At 38.3% G+C, this 16,097-nt stretch overlaps 3 protein-coding genes across 11 annotated transcripts; 2 read left to right on the top strand and 1 right to left on the bottom strand.

Annotated features, from left to right (window-relative positions):
* The first annotated feature begins 632 nt into the window (after positions 1–632).
* Positions 633–3,221, top strand: LOC113356767 (serine/threonine-protein phosphatase 7-like). Of its 2 annotated transcripts, XM_026599982.1 has the most exons (5): positions 633–1,230; positions 1,495–1,989; positions 2,203–2,349; positions 2,518–2,625; positions 2,798–3,221. In XM_026599982.1, the coding sequence occupies exons 1-5, from the start codon at positions 724–726 to the stop codon at positions 2,879–2,881; spliced, it is 1,341 nt and encodes a 446-aa protein (XP_026455767.1). In that variant the 5' UTR covers positions 633–723; the 3' UTR covers positions 2,882–3,221. The 2 variants fall into 2 exon arrangements, with proteins under 2 accessions (XP_026455767.1, XP_026455768.1); XM_026599983.1 differs by lacking the exons at positions 2,518–2,625; positions 2,798–3,221 and having other exon boundaries at positions 2,180–2,343.
* A 418-nt stretch (positions 3,222–3,639) lies between these two features.
* On the top strand, positions 3,640–8,362 carry LOC113356765 (cellulose synthase-like protein D4). The gene is made up of 7 exons (XM_026599973.1): positions 3,640–3,898; positions 4,114–4,606; positions 4,776–5,183; positions 5,269–6,070; positions 6,166–6,570; positions 6,687–7,024; positions 7,218–8,362. The coding sequence occupies exons 2-7, from the start codon at positions 4,167–4,169 to the stop codon at positions 8,218–8,220; spliced, it is 3,396 nt and encodes a 1,131-aa protein (XP_026455758.1). The 5' UTR covers positions 3,640–3,898; positions 4,114–4,166; the 3' UTR covers positions 8,221–8,362.
* A 155-nt stretch (positions 8,363–8,517) lies between these two features.
* Positions 8,518–14,576, bottom strand: LOC113356766 (AT-rich interactive domain-containing protein 6-like). 8 transcript variants are annotated; one of them, XM_026599975.1, is made up of 13 exons: positions 14,272–14,576; positions 13,426–14,124; positions 13,289–13,328; positions 13,045–13,097; positions 12,223–12,268; positions 11,030–11,119; positions 10,751–10,873; positions 10,580–10,655; positions 10,378–10,471; positions 9,916–9,982; positions 9,765–9,836; positions 9,427–9,519; positions 8,518–8,966 (listed from the first exon to the last, which is right to left on the bottom strand). In XM_026599975.1, exons 2-13 carry the CDS (start codon positions 14,067–14,069, stop codon positions 8,862–8,864), a joined length of 1,503 nt encoding a protein of 500 aa, XP_026455760.1. In that variant the 5' UTR covers positions 14,070–14,124; positions 14,272–14,576; the 3' UTR covers positions 8,518–8,861. The 8 variants fall into 8 exon arrangements, with proteins under 8 accessions (XP_026455760.1, XP_026455759.1, XP_026455763.1 ...); XM_026599974.1 differs by having other exon boundaries at positions 13,426–14,084; XM_026599978.1 differs by having other exon boundaries at positions 10,580–10,631; positions 13,426–14,084.
* Between the last annotated feature and the right edge of the window lie 1,521 nt (positions 14,577–16,097).

Genomic DNA, 16,097 nt, shown 5'->3' with positions numbered 1-16,097 from the left:
TTAATATTGTTGTTTGTACTCGTTGCGTAGCTCTCTTAAAAATATTTCCAACGATGTAAAATTTGTAAAATTCCAAGGCGCGGATTTTTAGATATGTTATATCCAAATTGCGTTGCCAATTATACCCCTGATACATAACCCGTTATGCGGATGCATAATCCGTCATGCGGACATTTTTAACAATTTTATATAATTATGGGTGTCACTGTACCTAAAATTAATTGTGGGCCTGAGAATGAAAATATTTTTTTTTTGGTCTCCCCCTAATTTCCCCATAAGATAACTCATGGTTTATTACAAAACAAGATCTTAACGAGGGTCCCATTGGGATAAATTTTTGATGTGGGCGTTCTTTGATGGGGGCATGAGGGACAAATCAGGAGTTGACATGTGTTTTTCATATTAATTGATTCCAACAAATTTTGTTTCCAAAAAAAACAAGACAAGTTTATTTTTTGAGAAAATATTGGTTATCTTAATTGCTTATATTTTATCTATGATATTTTTTGAAGCAAAATTAGTTGAATCAATTAATATGAAAAACACATGTGAACTTCTGATTTATCCCTCGTGCCCCCATCAAAGAACGCCCACATCAAAAATTTATCCGGTACCATTGGAATCCACGAGATTCTTATTTCCATTCCCTCTTTTAATTAGATCTTAAAATTTCTAGGGCTTCGGCAATTTCGAAAAAAAAATAAAAAAAACTGATCAGGAATTATGTTATCGCAGTCCGAATCTACTACTACTGCTACTACTTCATCAGATTCCTTACAGGTTGGAGATGATCCCTCGACGTCTAATCAAGACTCACTTCCGCCGCCACCACCACCACCACCGTCACAAATTCCTCCTCTTTCATGGCCTGAAACAGGAACAATAACCCAAGATTGGATCCAAAACTTAATTTCAACATTTGAATGGTCATCCAAATTTCTTAAACCTACTGAACTTCCTTCAGTTTTACCTGTATCTGTTTTCGATAAATTAATACTTACAGCTTCAAAGTTACTACATAAAGAACCTAATTGTGTTACAATTGATGAGTGTGATGAAAATTCAAGTGTTGTTGTAGTTGGAGATGTTCATGGACAATTACATGATGTAATCTTTCTATTGAATGATGCTGGTTTACCTTCAGATAATAGGTTCTTTGTTTTTAATGGTGATTATGTTGATAGAGGAGCTTGGGGGTTAGAGACTTTTCTTCTTTTGTTAGCTTGGAAGGTATGTGCTTTTTGTCTTTCTCAATATGTCAAATTTTCAATTTATAACATATCAGTAAATTTCATCTCATAATTGGAGTGGATCTTTGTTTTGCTGTGAAAAAGATTGGATCTTTATGTTCTCATGTAGATATAACATTCACAGAAAGACAAAATTAGAGACTAAACTAGGCATTCAAAGCTAAATTATGCTGTCCCAGAATGTGTTTACACCATGAATTCACTTGTTTCATTAAGAATATGCCTATATTTTCACAATGTACAGGTCTTTTTGCCGCATAGAGTGTTTCTTCTTCGTGGGAATCATGAATCTAAGTATTGCACATCTGTGTATGGTTTTGAACAAGAGGTGATGTCCAAATATGGTAGTGATGGAAAACATGTCTACAGAAAGTGTCTAGGATGCTTTGAAGGACTTCCTTTGGCATCTATAATAGCTGGGCGTGTTTACACGGCTCATGGAGGACTTTTTCGAGGTACTCCAGTTACCCCATCAAAGAGGCCCAAAGGAAAGAAAGGTCGTAAAATTGTTTTGAAGCCTGATTTGTCCCCTTTGACACTTGGTTCCCTTGAGGAATTAGCTAAAGCGAGGAGGTCGGTTCTTGACCCACCATGGGAAGGTATGAATTTGATACCAGGTGATGTTCTCTGGTCTGATCCGTCGATGAAACCTGGTCTTTCTCCAAATACAGAAAGAGGTATTGGTTTAATATGGGGTCCTGACTGCACTGAGGAATTCCTCAAAAAGTATAATTTAAAGGTAAGTTTGATGAGGATGCTCCAGAATATGACATGATTATTATCTTAATATGTCTGTCATCTTAATTTTCAAATTCACTGACCCAGTCTTTTACGTTTCGTTAAAATCCCATAATTCTTGGTTTATTTGTATATCATATTTTTAATAATGAAGATCAGTACTGCTAGAATTTGAAATGCTAATTTTCCAGTGCTGCGTACCCTCGACCTACAGTTGATTATTAGGTCACATGAAGGTCCTGATGCAAGGGTAAAACGACCTGGTCTACTAGGAATGGGGGAGGGATACACCATTGACCATGAGGTCGAATCGGGGAAGTTGATTACCATCTTTAGTGCTCCTGACTATCCACAGTTTCAGGTATCTCTTACTCCCTCTTCTGCTATTTGTTGGTCTTTGAAACCCTTGATCTCAATTAACCAACTTAAATAAATTGCCTGGAGTGTCTAAATAGAATCGGTCCAATTAGAAAAACTACCGCGACGAATGTACATATGCTACGATTGGTTTTGACTATGTATTATGCAGGCAACAGAGGAGAGATTCAACAATAAAGGGGCATATATTGTTCTGGAAGGCCCAAATTTTGATACACCAGTCTTTCACAGTTTTGAAGCTGTAGTTCCAAGGCCGAAGGTAAGGTTCTATTTTATACATGTTTGTTTTTTGTAGACAGATGCGAACTTGTTTCGCAGTCATGTAATGTATGCTATGCCAGAATCAAAAGCAAGAACATTGTTTCTAGTTATTCTATACAGACACAGAATTGGCAATTGTTCATCTCAAATTGATTCTTCCCTCCATGCAGGCTAACGCTTTCTACAACTACGTGGACGCCATTGATTCAGATGAAGAACTGGACTTGCCGCCCGTATCAGATTTGTCTTCCTAACTCTTTTCATATAATATATATACCAGAGAAGGAAAGGTTCAAAATCTGATGGCAAAGATAAACATCCGTCAGGACTATTTTTTTTGCTATGACTCAACTTTTACATCTGTATTTCTGTCATTCTGTGTCCATCATTCTTTGCTGCAAATTTTGTATACAAATTTGTGGAGTTTTTTTTGTTTGTTTGTGTGTTTCATTGTCTTCCCTGTCCAGTGTAAAAAAATCTTTATGCCCCAAATTTTAAGGGGCAGCATGTATAATTACTTTTGGTGGCAGTGTGAATCACCACTTTTTTTGGGGATAAATTAATGAAAGGAAAACATTTTCTTGTTAGTAAAAAGAAAAAAAAGAGGAAAATTTTCTTGTTCTTTTTTACTCTCTTCTTTTACTATACCAGCATATTTTCACTACGAAAGGAGATAATTGCTACTTCTCTGTGAAGGTGAATCTGCTCATTGTGTGAACATATCAACTTACTATTGGCCAAACTCTGTAGAGACCCAGAGTTACGCTTCTGTAACATACATGCAACTCAGTAGAGACCCCAACACACCAGTCACGCCTGGAGAAATCTACAAGTTCCATGCAGACAACAAAAAAGAAAAAAATTCCCTCCAACAACTAAACAGAAGGGTGGCTAACAATATCTCTAAATCTCCACAGAAATCTCCTAAAACATTGGAAGAGCGTTCTCCCAAAATAGAACAGAAAAGGACTTGGTCTTTCACCATCAAAACATATTCTGTATCCTTCTCTTTCTCTCTAACAGGTTAATCAAGTTTTAGAAGGAAAAAAAAATGTCAATTTCCCGTTGACGGTAGTTTAGAGGTTTTATCATTGATACCATCATTCCTCACTTATTCAAGAAAGAATGAAATTTTGTTGAGAAAAATCTTTCAACAAGGGAGAACAAAAAAAAATAACAGATTTTATTCGTTTAGAATCAGGATTTGTGATCTGAGTTCCATTATGTACGAACAATGTCAATGTCTAGTGATGTTCATCCGAATTGTATAGGTATGCAATGCATTCTTTTGGTGTTTGCTTCCTCTTTATTTTTTCTTTGTTTTGCCTAGTTAATTATTTATCTCTAAAGATGTTAGGAAAACGCAAGAATCAACCTTCAAACTATTTACAATATCTTGCATCATCTTTTGGTAGCAAAATTTGGTGTCAATATGAAACGAAGTACAAAATGACATACTAATCAGGAAAAACTTTGGTGCTTGTAGGGTATTTTTAGTGCCAGGGGAGATAAATATTACCTCCAAGAAATACATATACAATGGCGACGAATGAAACTAATGGTGGTGCCGGTGCCAGTGGAAGCACCACCAAAAGCAATGGAGGGCAGACAGTGAAATTTGCAAGGAGAACTTCGAGTGGACGTTACGTGAGCCTTTCATCAAAAGAGGATTTCGATGTGTCCGGTGAATTTTCTGGGGATTACACAAATTATACAGTCCACCTTCCACCAACCCCGGATAACCAACCAATGGATACGTCTGTTGCTGTTAAGGCTGAAGAACAATACGTTTCGAATTCTTTGTTTACTGGAGGATTCAATAGCGTAACCAGGGCGCATCTCATGGACAAGGTGATCGAGTCCGAGGTGAAACATCCACAAATGGCTGGAGCTAGGGGTTCTTCATGTAGAATGCCAGCTTGTGATGGCAAAACCATGAAAGATGAAAGAGGAAATGATGTCGCTCCCTGTGAGTGCAGGTATCAAGCTTGAGCTTTCCTCTTTTAAGGTTCCATATTTTACTAGTCATGTTAGATGAAGCATATTTCCAAACTGCATGATGTTGCAGCTGACATGTGCACATTCAAGCATCTAAGTACCGTATTTTGTTAATGCACTTGGTATATATCAACTGTGTTGTATATATAGGTTCAAGATCTGCAGAGATTGTTACATGGATGCACAAAAGGACACAGGTATCTGTCCTGGATGTAAAGAACCATATAAGATTGGAGATTTTGATGACGATATACCAGATTTTTCAAGTGGGTCATTGCCATTGCCAGCTCCGGACTCAAACAGATCAGTAGCGAAAGCAAACAACAATAGCAAGGCATTGCTCAAGAGGAATCAAACAGGAGAATTCGATCATAACCGATGGTTGTTTGAGACTAAGGGAACGTATGGTTATGGAAATGCTTTCTGGCCAAAAGATGATATTTACATGGATGATTTGGATGATGGACTCAAAGGAGGAATGGTTGAAACCATGGATAAACCTTGGAGGGCTCTCAGTCGAAGAATTCCCATCCCTGCTGCTATTATTAGTCCTTACCGGTACAGTATAACATAACATCTAGTAACTTTTGCATTATATGTATGTTACCCTCCTTCTAGTGATGTGAAATTCACCACACTGCAGGCTGTTGATTGCTGTCAGAGGTATAGGACTAATTTTCTTCTTGACGTGGCGTGTTCAGCATCCAAATCCTGATGCAAGGTGGCTGTGGGCAATGTCAATCACATGTGAATTATGGTTTGCATTTTCATGGATACTTGATCAAATACCAAAACTTTGTCCTATAAATAGATCCACCGATCTTTCAGTGTTACGTGACAAATTTGATATGCCATCACCTTCAAACCCAACTGGAAGATCAGATCTCCCAGGTGTTGATGTGTTTGTCTCTACAGCTGACCCTGACAAAGAACCACCTTTAGTCACTGCTAACACTATACTTTCAATTTTGGCGGTCGACTATCCGGTCGAGAAAGTAGCTTGTTATGTGTCAGACGATGGTGGTGCATTACTTACATTTGAAGCCATGGCTGAAGCTGCAAGTTTCGCAAATTTATGGGTGCCATTTTGCCGGAAACATAATATTGAACCCAGGAATCCTGACAGTTACTTTAGTATGAAAACTGACCCGACGAAGAACAAGAGTAAGCCAGATTTTGTGAAGGATAGAAGAAGGATTAAAAGAGAGTATGATGAGTTTAAGGTTAGAATAAACGGATTACCGGACTCAATTAGAAGAAGATCAGAAGCATTCAATGCCAGAGAAGAAATGAAAAAACTGAAACAAATGAGAGAGGGTGGTGACCCAATGGAACCTATTAAAGTTCAAAAGGCTACTTGGATGGCTGACGGTACACATTGGCCTGGAACTTGGGCTAATCCTGCCCCTGACCATGCCAAAGGTAACCATCCTGGGATTCTTCAGGTACTTACTAATCTCAACTCATTTCAAGTTGGATGAAGAATTATTTACTGAAAAAAATTCCTAATTACTTGCCATAATCTCTCGCGTGTGGACAGGTAATGCTGAAGCCCCCAAGTTGTGATGCATTATTGGGATGTGAAGAAGACAGCCTTATAGACTTCACCGATGTTGATATCCGCCTACCCATGTTTGTTTATGTCTCACGAGAAAAACGGTCTGGTTATGACCACAACAAGAAAGCTGGTGCCATGAATTGCTTGGTTCGAGCTTCAGCTATCTTGTCTAATGGTCCTTTTATCCTTAATCTTGATTGTGATCACTACATTTATAACTGCAAAGCCATCAGGGAGGGAATGTGCTTCATGATGGATAGAGGTGGTGAAAATATCTGTTACATTCAGTTTCCTCAAAGGTTTGAAGGTATCGATCCCTCTGATCGATATGCTAATAACAACACTGTCTTCTTCGATGGAAATATGCGTGCCCTTGATGGTGTACAGGTAATACGTTTACCGATCAGTGACTACCAGTTGTTTTACTATCTTGCCTTGATTTATAGAGTAAATTTTATTGGAATGCTTAAAGCTTTGGTTCTCTGTGCTGGTGCTTCTGTCAGGGTCCAGTTTATGTGGGAACTGGTTGTATGTTTAGGCGATTTGCGTTGTATGGGTTTGATCCACCTACACCAAAGAAGGCAGAATCAGTGCTTAGTTCTGACACACATGTTCTTCATCCAAATGAGCTTGACCCTGAACTTGATGTTAATTTACTACCAAAAAGGTTTGGAAATTCCACGTTGTTGGCCGAGTCTATCCCTATAGCTGAGTACCAGGGCCGTCCACTTGCTGATCACCCGATGGTAAAATATGGTCGACCACCAGGCATCCTCAGGGTTCCTAGGGAACCACTAGATGCTACTACCGTTGCGGAGGCTGTCTCGGCAATCTCTTGTTGGTAAGTTTTCAACTTTTATCTTAACAATCATTCAGTGGTGATCCTCACCTGACCACAATACTTAGCTCTGATACATACTGTTCAAGCACTTGATCAGTACAGCTCAAAACCAACCATCTGAAAAATAGAGAACAGTAATAAGGTGACATCAAAACCTATACTGAACTTTTGTATCATTTGGCATTGCATGCAGGTATGAAGACCAGACTGAATGGGGAGACAGAGTGGGGTGGATTTACGGGTCTGTCACAGAAGATGTTGTAACAGGCTACCGCATGCATAACAGAGGCTGGCATTCAGTCTATTGCATTACTAAACGTGATGCCTTCCGAGGATCCGCACCAATCAATCTCACAGATCGGCTCCATCAAGTCCTCAGATGGGCAACAGGCTCTGTGGAGATCTTCTTCTCTGGAAATAATGCCTTTTTGGCAACTAGAAAGCTCAAGTTCCTGCAGCGTCTTGCTTACCTAAACGTTGGCATCTATCCCTTCACTTCCTTCTTCCTCATTGTGTACTGCTTCCTTCCTGCCTTGTCTCTCTTCTCTGGACAGTTCATTGTGCAGAGTTTAAGTATTACTTTCCTCATCTACCTTCTTCTCATAACTGTTTGTCTCATTTCACTGGCAATCTTGGAAGTAAAATGGGCTCAAATTAGTTTAGAGGAATGGTGGAGGAATGAGCAGTTTTGGCTCATTTCTGGTACCAGTGCTCATTTAGCTGCTGTCATTCAAGGTTTACTGAAAGTCATGGCAGGTATTGAGATTTCCTTCACTTTGACATCCAAAGCAGCGGGAGAAGAAGGTAACGACGATATTTACGCAGAATTGTACCTAGTGAAATGGACTTCACTTATGATCCCACCGATTGTAATCGCATTAGTCAATATAATTGCGATTATATTTGCATTCTCAAGGACAGTATTCAGCGCGTCTCCAGAATGGAGTAAACTTATGGGCGGAACTTTTTTTAGCTCTTGGGTTTTAGCTCATTTATATCCATTTGCTAAGGGATTGATGGGGAGAAGGGCTAAGACTCCAACAATTGTGTATGTCTGGTCAGGCTTGATTGCAATAACTGTATCATTGCTTTGGCTCGCTATGAATCCACCAGGTGAATCACCCACGATTGTCATTGGAGGAAGTGGCGGAGGAGGTGGAGGCGGAGGAGGTGGAGGAGGCTTCAGTTTTCCCTAATTAAGATTGGAGGGTTAAGCTGCGCCTCTTATAGTCGGTTTTCATATATGGGGGGTTTTCTTTTGCTTTCTGGACGGAAACTTGTATTTTCATGAGATTTAATGTAATTTGATTTCCTTTTCAACTTTTAAACTGTCACCAACATTGAAGCTTCCCTGATGAACCAAATGATGGTAGGAGTGTTCTGGACCTTCTGGTTGTCGTTATTTATAAATTCTTACTCAAGAAAAAGTCATCCATGTGTTAGTCCTCATTCTAGAGGAAAATAAATTACTCAAAAGTTTTGTAAAACAGCCATAACAGTAAAACACCCACTAGTGATCACATTTCTCGAACCCAACTGTTTTACTCCATGCATCTGGAACGTAGATATTAAAATTTCATAACCTATAAACAATTGAAATCTTTGCGTATCTACAAACAGAAATATGCCCTTCAGAAACATACATAGTTTTACAAAGCTTTTGAAAAGCACACGGTTGAAACTATTAGATCTAGGTTTGCAAGGGACTTGTTAATTTGCTTCAAAAGGCTCCTAATATATAAGTTTTTGCCGCCTGGTTGCTTCCACAACATTATCTAATTTTCTCTTCTTCAAACGCATGTGACTACTTCAAAAGACAAAAGACTAGCTGCATAATCTACAAATCTGACTGCTCGAATGGGACGCGTACAAATAATTGGCCATGTAAAGTTACCACAGCAGAGGTTTGATGCGGGTCGATTCTCGAAGGTAAGCTAATAACCTGGAAGCAGAATTCAATTAGCATAGACTTAGGGGGAAAATTGGGTACTGGCAAAACAATATAGCAAGAGATTTTAGGCGTTATAGGTTAGCACAAATTCCATGTAGTTATCTATATTTACGTGCTGAAAGAGATAGGGTGATACACCATTAATCATTCATCATTTTGTGTATTAGGATGCCAGGCCCCCACTGAGATGATCCAGAGGCTCACTCAATATGCAGACCATTCATTGAAAAAAAAAATCAGGCTCCATCGATAAAAGACGTGAACAGAAACAGCCAAACTGGAAGTCAGAACTGAACAAATGATCTAGAAGGTCAGACCTCACTGAATATCAGACCCTCAGCCCTACTGCTTGTTGCCCCGATAGGCCACAAGAACATTGTTCGGAAACGTATAAGAACAATATTGGTTTTGATTTCCAGCTTAAATGAAATGGAAGCTGCATACGGCATACCTTTTTGAAAGGTGTGACGCCCCATGGATTATCTGGCCGCTCTGGATCACCTGAAATCACTAAACGACCTGCTGGATCTGACTGGACGCGCACCTGATTTCCCATATCAAATAGTAGCATCAGCAGAAAGTTGGATCATAAATATTACAGAGCTACTTTTCCAAACTAAACATAATTCAACGGTATGCTATCCTGAACTAGAATGTACTAAGAAGATACCAAGAAAAACTACACAGGGAGCAAATCCAGGTTTAGCACTTCAGTGTCTAATTTAGACCTCGAGTTTAAAAATCAATGATCAGCGAAAATATGTGGAGAAGAGAACAACATGCACTCACCTCCTCACGTAAAAGCCCAGGGACTAAAGCATACACCTCAAAGCAATCTTTCTGCATAAAGGCATCATTTCCCTAGTTATGTTATGCCAAATAGGATAACACTTTCTTATTACATCCAGAGTTAAATGTACTTAGTGAAAGCAATCCTTACAGTTCTTCGAACATTAATCTTCACCCAATCAGCTGGATTTCCAATATCAGCAACCATGGTATCCACCCTGCAGATTAGAGCCCAATTCAACAATTGCACGGTTAAAAAGTATTTACACAAAACAAATAACCAACTACAAATCAGCATATAAGATGGTATTTCATCTTCACAAAGCAGAAAAAATATACCGAAACATCACATGGCTTCAAAAGATCCTCTAAATATCACTTTTATTTACTACGGGCAATGAGCTTTCCTGTAACCTTTAGAAATGCACATCTAAAGTCTATACAGATGTTGTACCCAAAGAGTGCATATACTAACTTCGACACTAGTACTCTTTGATCACTGCAACACAATCATTGAGCCCTACGCACCGCTGATTACACCCTCTACTTTTTTTTTACACTTTTAAGATTGTAATACATAATTGAAAAGCTAAATAGAGGTCAAGAATTTAACTGCGGCTTAGCTGTTTTGAAAGTAGTATGTGCACTTTTGACAGAACGCTCCATGATAGATGCTTTTTTACGCTTCAGAGCACTTGACGGAATAGCTACAGATGAGAAAAGTAAGTTTCACTTAAAAGATGGCCAAATAAGCCTATAATCCTACCAAGAAAACGCTAAAATCATTTGAAGATTAAGCTACAAGACAGCCATACCAATGTTTTTAAGGTGTTTGTCACGCTTTGGCGTAGAAATAGAGTTTTTCTCCTGCTGAACAAGAAACATGTTTGGCTGTATCTCAGTGGTCATTAGAATTAAGAACCACACATCACTGGGAAACTGGAATATAATACATGTAACGAGCTTAGTAATAAGCCACCATATACCTTAATGATAGGGTCACCAACTTCACCATTCCCAAGCAGACGCTGAGAATGCCAACCCTGCATGGCTCGTGCAGCTGCATCTCTTCTTGCCCTACCAGGTCCTGGTGCTTGATGACCACTGACCTGCAAAGTTATGAGGTTGCAAAATATTTTTAATCCCATCTGAGGTGTAACTAAGGTTCAACTATATTCATAAATGCATATCAACGATATTGTAAAAAAAAACTAACAACATAGATAATGTGGGCCATTATAAAAGATTTATAATCGAAAAAGTACCTGACGTTCAGCACTTGAGGGATTTGCCAGGGATGCAGGGATATGGAGCTCACCACCATGCATTTTATGCCTTTCATACTCCAGAAGTGCCTGCCACGACTCGAAGTCAGCGTTTCACATGAATCCATGCAAAAAGATGCAAATGAAATTGTAACAACAATATATACACAACAGGGAGCATTAAAGTCACAACGTAGATAAACAACTGTGCAAAGTTGGGCAGTAGGCACACTTCTAACTTGCATATCTGGTTGAAATTTTGAAGTCTATATCCAGCACACATTGGCTTAGAAAGAAGCTCTGATTGCCATGTTAGCAAACTTTCACAATCACACTTGAGATCCAATTCATAAAAGGATTATCAAATAACCCGAATTAGAATTCTTTACCAATAACACTTCCAAATAATATGCGTGTAGAAGTTGATCATTAAATCCTAGGCTAACAAAGGGTTACATATATCATTAAACACTCTTCCATCCACACTACTATCCCACGCGCATTAAGACTCCAGTGCTTCTCTTGAGTTTCCAAAAGTAGCACGCTACCCCAATCCCTTTCTAGGTTACGATAATCTTAGTTCTAATCTGTATTGACTATGAGCTTAAAGAGTTTTCTAACCCTCTCTATTCATTTCATCTGCATGGCAAGTTTGCGATATTGCTTAGTCTCTTTCAGATCAAACACGGTTTGATGAGGTAACAAACAACAGGATTATAGTAATTTATGTTGAAGCGAGGGCATAGTTTTTTAATTACAGCGAGACTACACATGAAAACAAAGAAGGCAATAATTAATAACAGTACTACTCTAGTATCAACAAAACAGAGTAGAACTATGTTTACAAGCTAGTATTAGTGAAATTAGTAAAGCTGGTATTATATTCCAGCTAATATTACAACTCTACACGATACGATAGACACTGGTAAGTGGTAACAACTTTATAAAAATCAGTTCTTGGATAGTTCTTGAATATTTTGTAGCAATAAATTGTTAGTTCACAAACGAGATAAACCTATTATTTTAGTATAATTAACCACTTTAATGCATTCCTTTTTACCCCAGTTTCCTCTAGCAGTTATGCATTTTATTGTGTCAATAAACGAGAGCAGGAGCTATATAATATGTGGTTATACAGATGTGAGAAGCGAATTATTCATGCTAAGTATATCTGAACAGATCGAGAATATCACCTTCTCGTAGAAACCCCGGAATGACCAAGAGACCGTGGTACAAGTTCTGCAAGAACAAAAAACAAATAAATTGTAAAGTTGAAACTAAAAAGGGAAACCAGTTAACACGAGGCACGAGCATAACCATTCAAAAGCATCAATACGAATACATATTTATCCATTCCCGTATTCCACATTGGTCACTTTGAGGTAATATGGGACATGTTATCACCTTATCGGACACCACCATACTAGCACCCTTTGTCTATATAACATTCCAAAAACTCAGAAGAGACTGTATAACACTGAGAACAAATTCTTTTGAAAGAAAACCATAGTGATCCAGTTATGCTCAGTAAACTAGAAAACAGACCACGAGTGTATCGATATACAACGACTGATTTCGGGGTTTTTGGTACTTGTTCGATTCATCTTCCATTTGTAGTCCTGAACTTGGTAATGTTATGATGATGGAATAAAAGCAAGAAGCTCAACCATCCAATCCAGCGAAACAACTCAATTCCTTTGTGAGTAAAGGAATACATACGCTATTGTCGCATGAGACTTTTTAGTGCAACGCCAGAACCCTTACTCTAAGCAAACTTAAAGCATGATTTATACTATTGGCAACTCTACCGATCGCGTGTCAAGGACCAATAACAGGGTTGATATTCCATATCATTCACTATGGTCAGTTATCGCATTTGGTACATAAAAAAATTTGCTGTTATACTAACTGTTATTAGGATATCTGGAAACTATGTATTACATCTCATCAAATAAGATAAAACATAAACATAGCAAAGAAGCAGAAACAAGAGAGGCAAAGAGCCAATTTCTTACTTTGGAGGGTTAAAAGATTCCCCAACTTGTCGCCACAACTTGCAAGTGGTTACCTAGAAAACAAACATTTGTTAAATTAATAGCTCATTTGTATGACTTTTAATGCCTCCACCTCATTTATGACTTACATATGTGGATAAACCACAACAAGTGATCAAACTTCAACGAATACTCAAGAAACTAAACCGCCGAGCCAACTATGGTTAAAAAAACAAGCATTTGTAGAAAATAGCATAATGCATACCTGGTCATAGCCACCCAACCTAGTTACCGCCCTCCATAACCTAAAGCAAATACAAAGAAATTAGTATTGAGCCAAAATACCCAAAACTCAATAAACCAATAGAAACAAAATAAGGTTTACATACAGCAGAGACTTACTTGAGGCAATTTAGACCCTCTCCATAAAACTTTGGCGGTTTAAATTCCATGCTCTTCTCCATGAAGAAATTCTCTAGTTCTTTCATGAATGCAGCCTGCTCTTCTTCAGTTCCAGGGTCATCACCCTCAACCATGTGTACGTCAGTAGCAAACGACTGGTTGGAACCTTCTGTGCTGAGACGGTGATGCTCGATACTCATTTCCTTTTTTGGTAGTACCTCCACCTTCACACCATTTTCTCTATGTCTTCGAAGATCCTGTACACCAGTCTCCTCATGGTTAAGTTCTTCTTCATCGTCATCCACCACAAATTTATGCTCTGTCCGTGCAGCAGCTACAACATGATTTACAGGACTCACTTCGTCATCCTCATCGTCCTCTTCATCATCATCATCATCATCTTCATCTTCTTCTTCCTCCTCCTCATTGTCTTCTTCGTCAGGATCATCCCGTTTACTCCTTTCTGGTTCATCATCATCCTCGTCGTCATCTATATTGTGTTCAATCCCATTCTCATCAGGACTTTGATCACCCTCTGAATGAACAGACTCCTCATGCTCCTCTACTTCTTCATGAACCATTTCTTCTTCTCCTCCTGATGTATCTGTCGAATCTTGACCTGCCATTACCTCATTATCCTTCATCTCAGTGGTTCAACTCTAAGCAAAAGATTTCAATCATCAATTTAACACCTAAATACTGAAATTAGGGTTCGTCACAGAACAAATCAAATTATTCCAAGTAAGATACAGGAGAAAGGGGGAAAATATAAGAGATTTTATTTATTTTTTTGAGGAGAAAGGTTAATGTGTTTTTTTTGAGGAAAATATAAGAGATGAAACATACCTCGTAAAAGATTTCGAAAAAGTGAAGAAGAACCCTGAAAATGAAGCGCTCCCAGGAGATGTCCAATAGTGATTTAGGGTTCTTCAGTCCGTGAGATTTGAATGTGTGAGAAACCCTAGTTTTTTCTTCAGAGAAGAAGATGATTGGATGATTGTTGAAGATTAGGGCAAACTTCTTTCCAGGGTACTACTAGTACTACTAAATACAGTGTAAGGTGACAGGGTAAAAATGAAGAAAGACTTGCTCTGTATAGCGGGAGAGTGGACTCAATTCACTACTGAGAGAGAGTTTTGCGTAAAAATGAAACTTTTTCTTTCATGGCAAAAGAAAATAACATTATCTCTGGTGGGGTGTTTCAATGTTGACTGGAAGCATCGGGGACGAGTCCGACTTTGTGCACCCCCACTTACCCAGGGGTGCAAGTTCCTCCTTGCTGTGTTGGTTGTACCTTTAACCAAGGTTACTTAATTTTTATTTAAGTTTGTATTTTATAAAAGAGGAATGATCCATGGACATTCTTAGATGGACAAGGTCAGATAAGATTTGCGGCATTTTATCCGCAAATCCCAAATGACAATGAATTTAAGCAGGCTAATGTTCCTCTTTCAGAATAAGTTAATCGATGATAGTTTTCATCATGACGGTGATCATTGATCATTATCAGTTAAGTATAAGATTTGGCTCAATTGTTAAGCAGGCTAATATTCCTCTTTCAGACATAAGTTAATCGATGATAGTTTTTCATCATGACGGTGATCAGTGATCATTATCAGTTAAGTATAACAAGCACCAGCTCCAACATCAACAACATTAGTACCTAAATGTATTTATGTCTCTATAAAACTTAGGTGTGCATGATTTCAATTGGTTTCTTTCAATTTTTCGGTAGCAGAGGAAGGAAAGAGGAGAAAACAAGAATAGGAAATTACTCCCCCCTTCGTTCTCTCCAGTCTCTCTTTTTATGTCTTAGAGAAAATGTGACACGTGCCCGGATGCATGGGTCACTATTATAGCACCTTTAGGGTTTAACATAAGGCAGACTTTTCTATTAAGCATTGACATTCATTCTTAAGGCATCCTAAAAATTCCAAAATAAGAGTTTTAGGCATTCAAAGTGCAGAATTGGGTTAATGGATTTTGGTTAAACCCGAGAAGAAGACACGAAGTGTTATACCATTAACCCCATCAAAAGAACTTTGTCTTGAAGTTCAAAACAAAAACTAGAAGTGAAAGGATAGAGTGTTACATGAATGTAGTTGAGCCCTAACCAAGTCTCACACCGATTAAGGTACAGTCGCGTTCCTTAGCATCTAGTACCACGCCAGATTATGCGCACTTGATTCCCTTAGCTAATCCCACCCACAACTAAGAGTTGCTACGACCCAAAGTCGAAGACTAATAAACAAATACGTCTGTCACATATATGTCTATCCTTTATTCTTTTTGTTCCGTCTTTTGATACAAATATCAAGGTGAGCAGGAACCAACTAATAATCTGGTCTTATACTTCCGAAGAGCAACCTAGAAATATTAGTCACCTCACAGTAACCTAACTGATTAACAGAAGAAGTTATTGCGGAATCACAAGAGTCTGAGACAAAGAAATGTTCTGATTACTTTTTATATCTTACCTATCGGAGATAAATCTCGAGTAAATCTTAGAGAAGATAAAACTCAATACGATAGAACAAGTAAGATTAGAATATGAAAATACAGGGTATATTATTGTATTTGGCTTCACGAATCCCAAATGAAGTCTTCAAGTCGTTAACCTAATAATGGTTTTGTAAAACCTAGGTTAAATTAGAATCAACTCTATTTTTCAA

The sequence above is a fragment of the Papaver somniferum genome, chromosome 3, assembly GCF_003573695.1.
Source record: "Papaver somniferum cultivar HN1 chromosome 3, ASM357369v1, whole genome shotgun sequence".
Lineage (NCBI taxonomy): Eukaryota > Viridiplantae > Streptophyta > Magnoliopsida > Ranunculales > Papaveraceae > Papaver > Papaver somniferum.
This window is presented reverse-complemented; position numbering and strand designations above follow the sequence as displayed.

Bases quoted from the DNA above. Each gene is read 5' to 3' on its own strand.
- LOC113356765 (XM_026599973.1), top strand. From the start codon at position 4,167: ATGGCGACGAATGAAACTAATGGTGGTGCCGGTGCCAGTGGAAGCACC. The intron at 5,184-5,268 runs GTACAGTATAAC...ACCACACTGCAG, and splicing joins GCTATTATTAGTCCTTACCG to GCTGTTGATTGCTGTCAGAG. The intron at 7,025-7,217 runs GTAAGTTTTCAA...CATTGCATGCAG, and splicing joins GTCTCGGCAATCTCTTGTTG to GTATGAAGACCAGACTGAAT.
- LOC113356767 (XM_026599982.1), top strand. From the start codon at position 724: ATGTTATCGCAGTCCGAATCTACTACTACTGCTACTACTTCATCAGAT. The intron at 2,350-2,517 runs GTATCTCTTACT...TGTATTATGCAG, and splicing joins CTGACTATCCACAGTTTCAG to GCAACAGAGGAGAGATTCAA. The intron at 2,626-2,797 runs GTAAGGTTCTAT...CCCTCCATGCAG, and splicing joins CTGTAGTTCCAAGGCCGAAG to GCTAACGCTTTCTACAACTA.
- LOC113356766 (XM_026599975.1), bottom strand. From the start codon at position 14,069: ATGAAGGATAATGAGGTAATGGCAGGTCAAGATTCGACAGATACATCA. The intron at 10,472-10,579 runs GTATGGCTGTCT...TCTCATCTGTAG, and splicing joins CAAACACCTTAAAAACATTG to CTATTCCGTCAAGTGCTCTG. The intron at 9,983-10,377 runs GTTAAATTCTTG...TCTAATCTGCAG, and splicing joins TTCAAAACAGCTAAGCCGCA to GGTGGATACCATGGTTGCTG.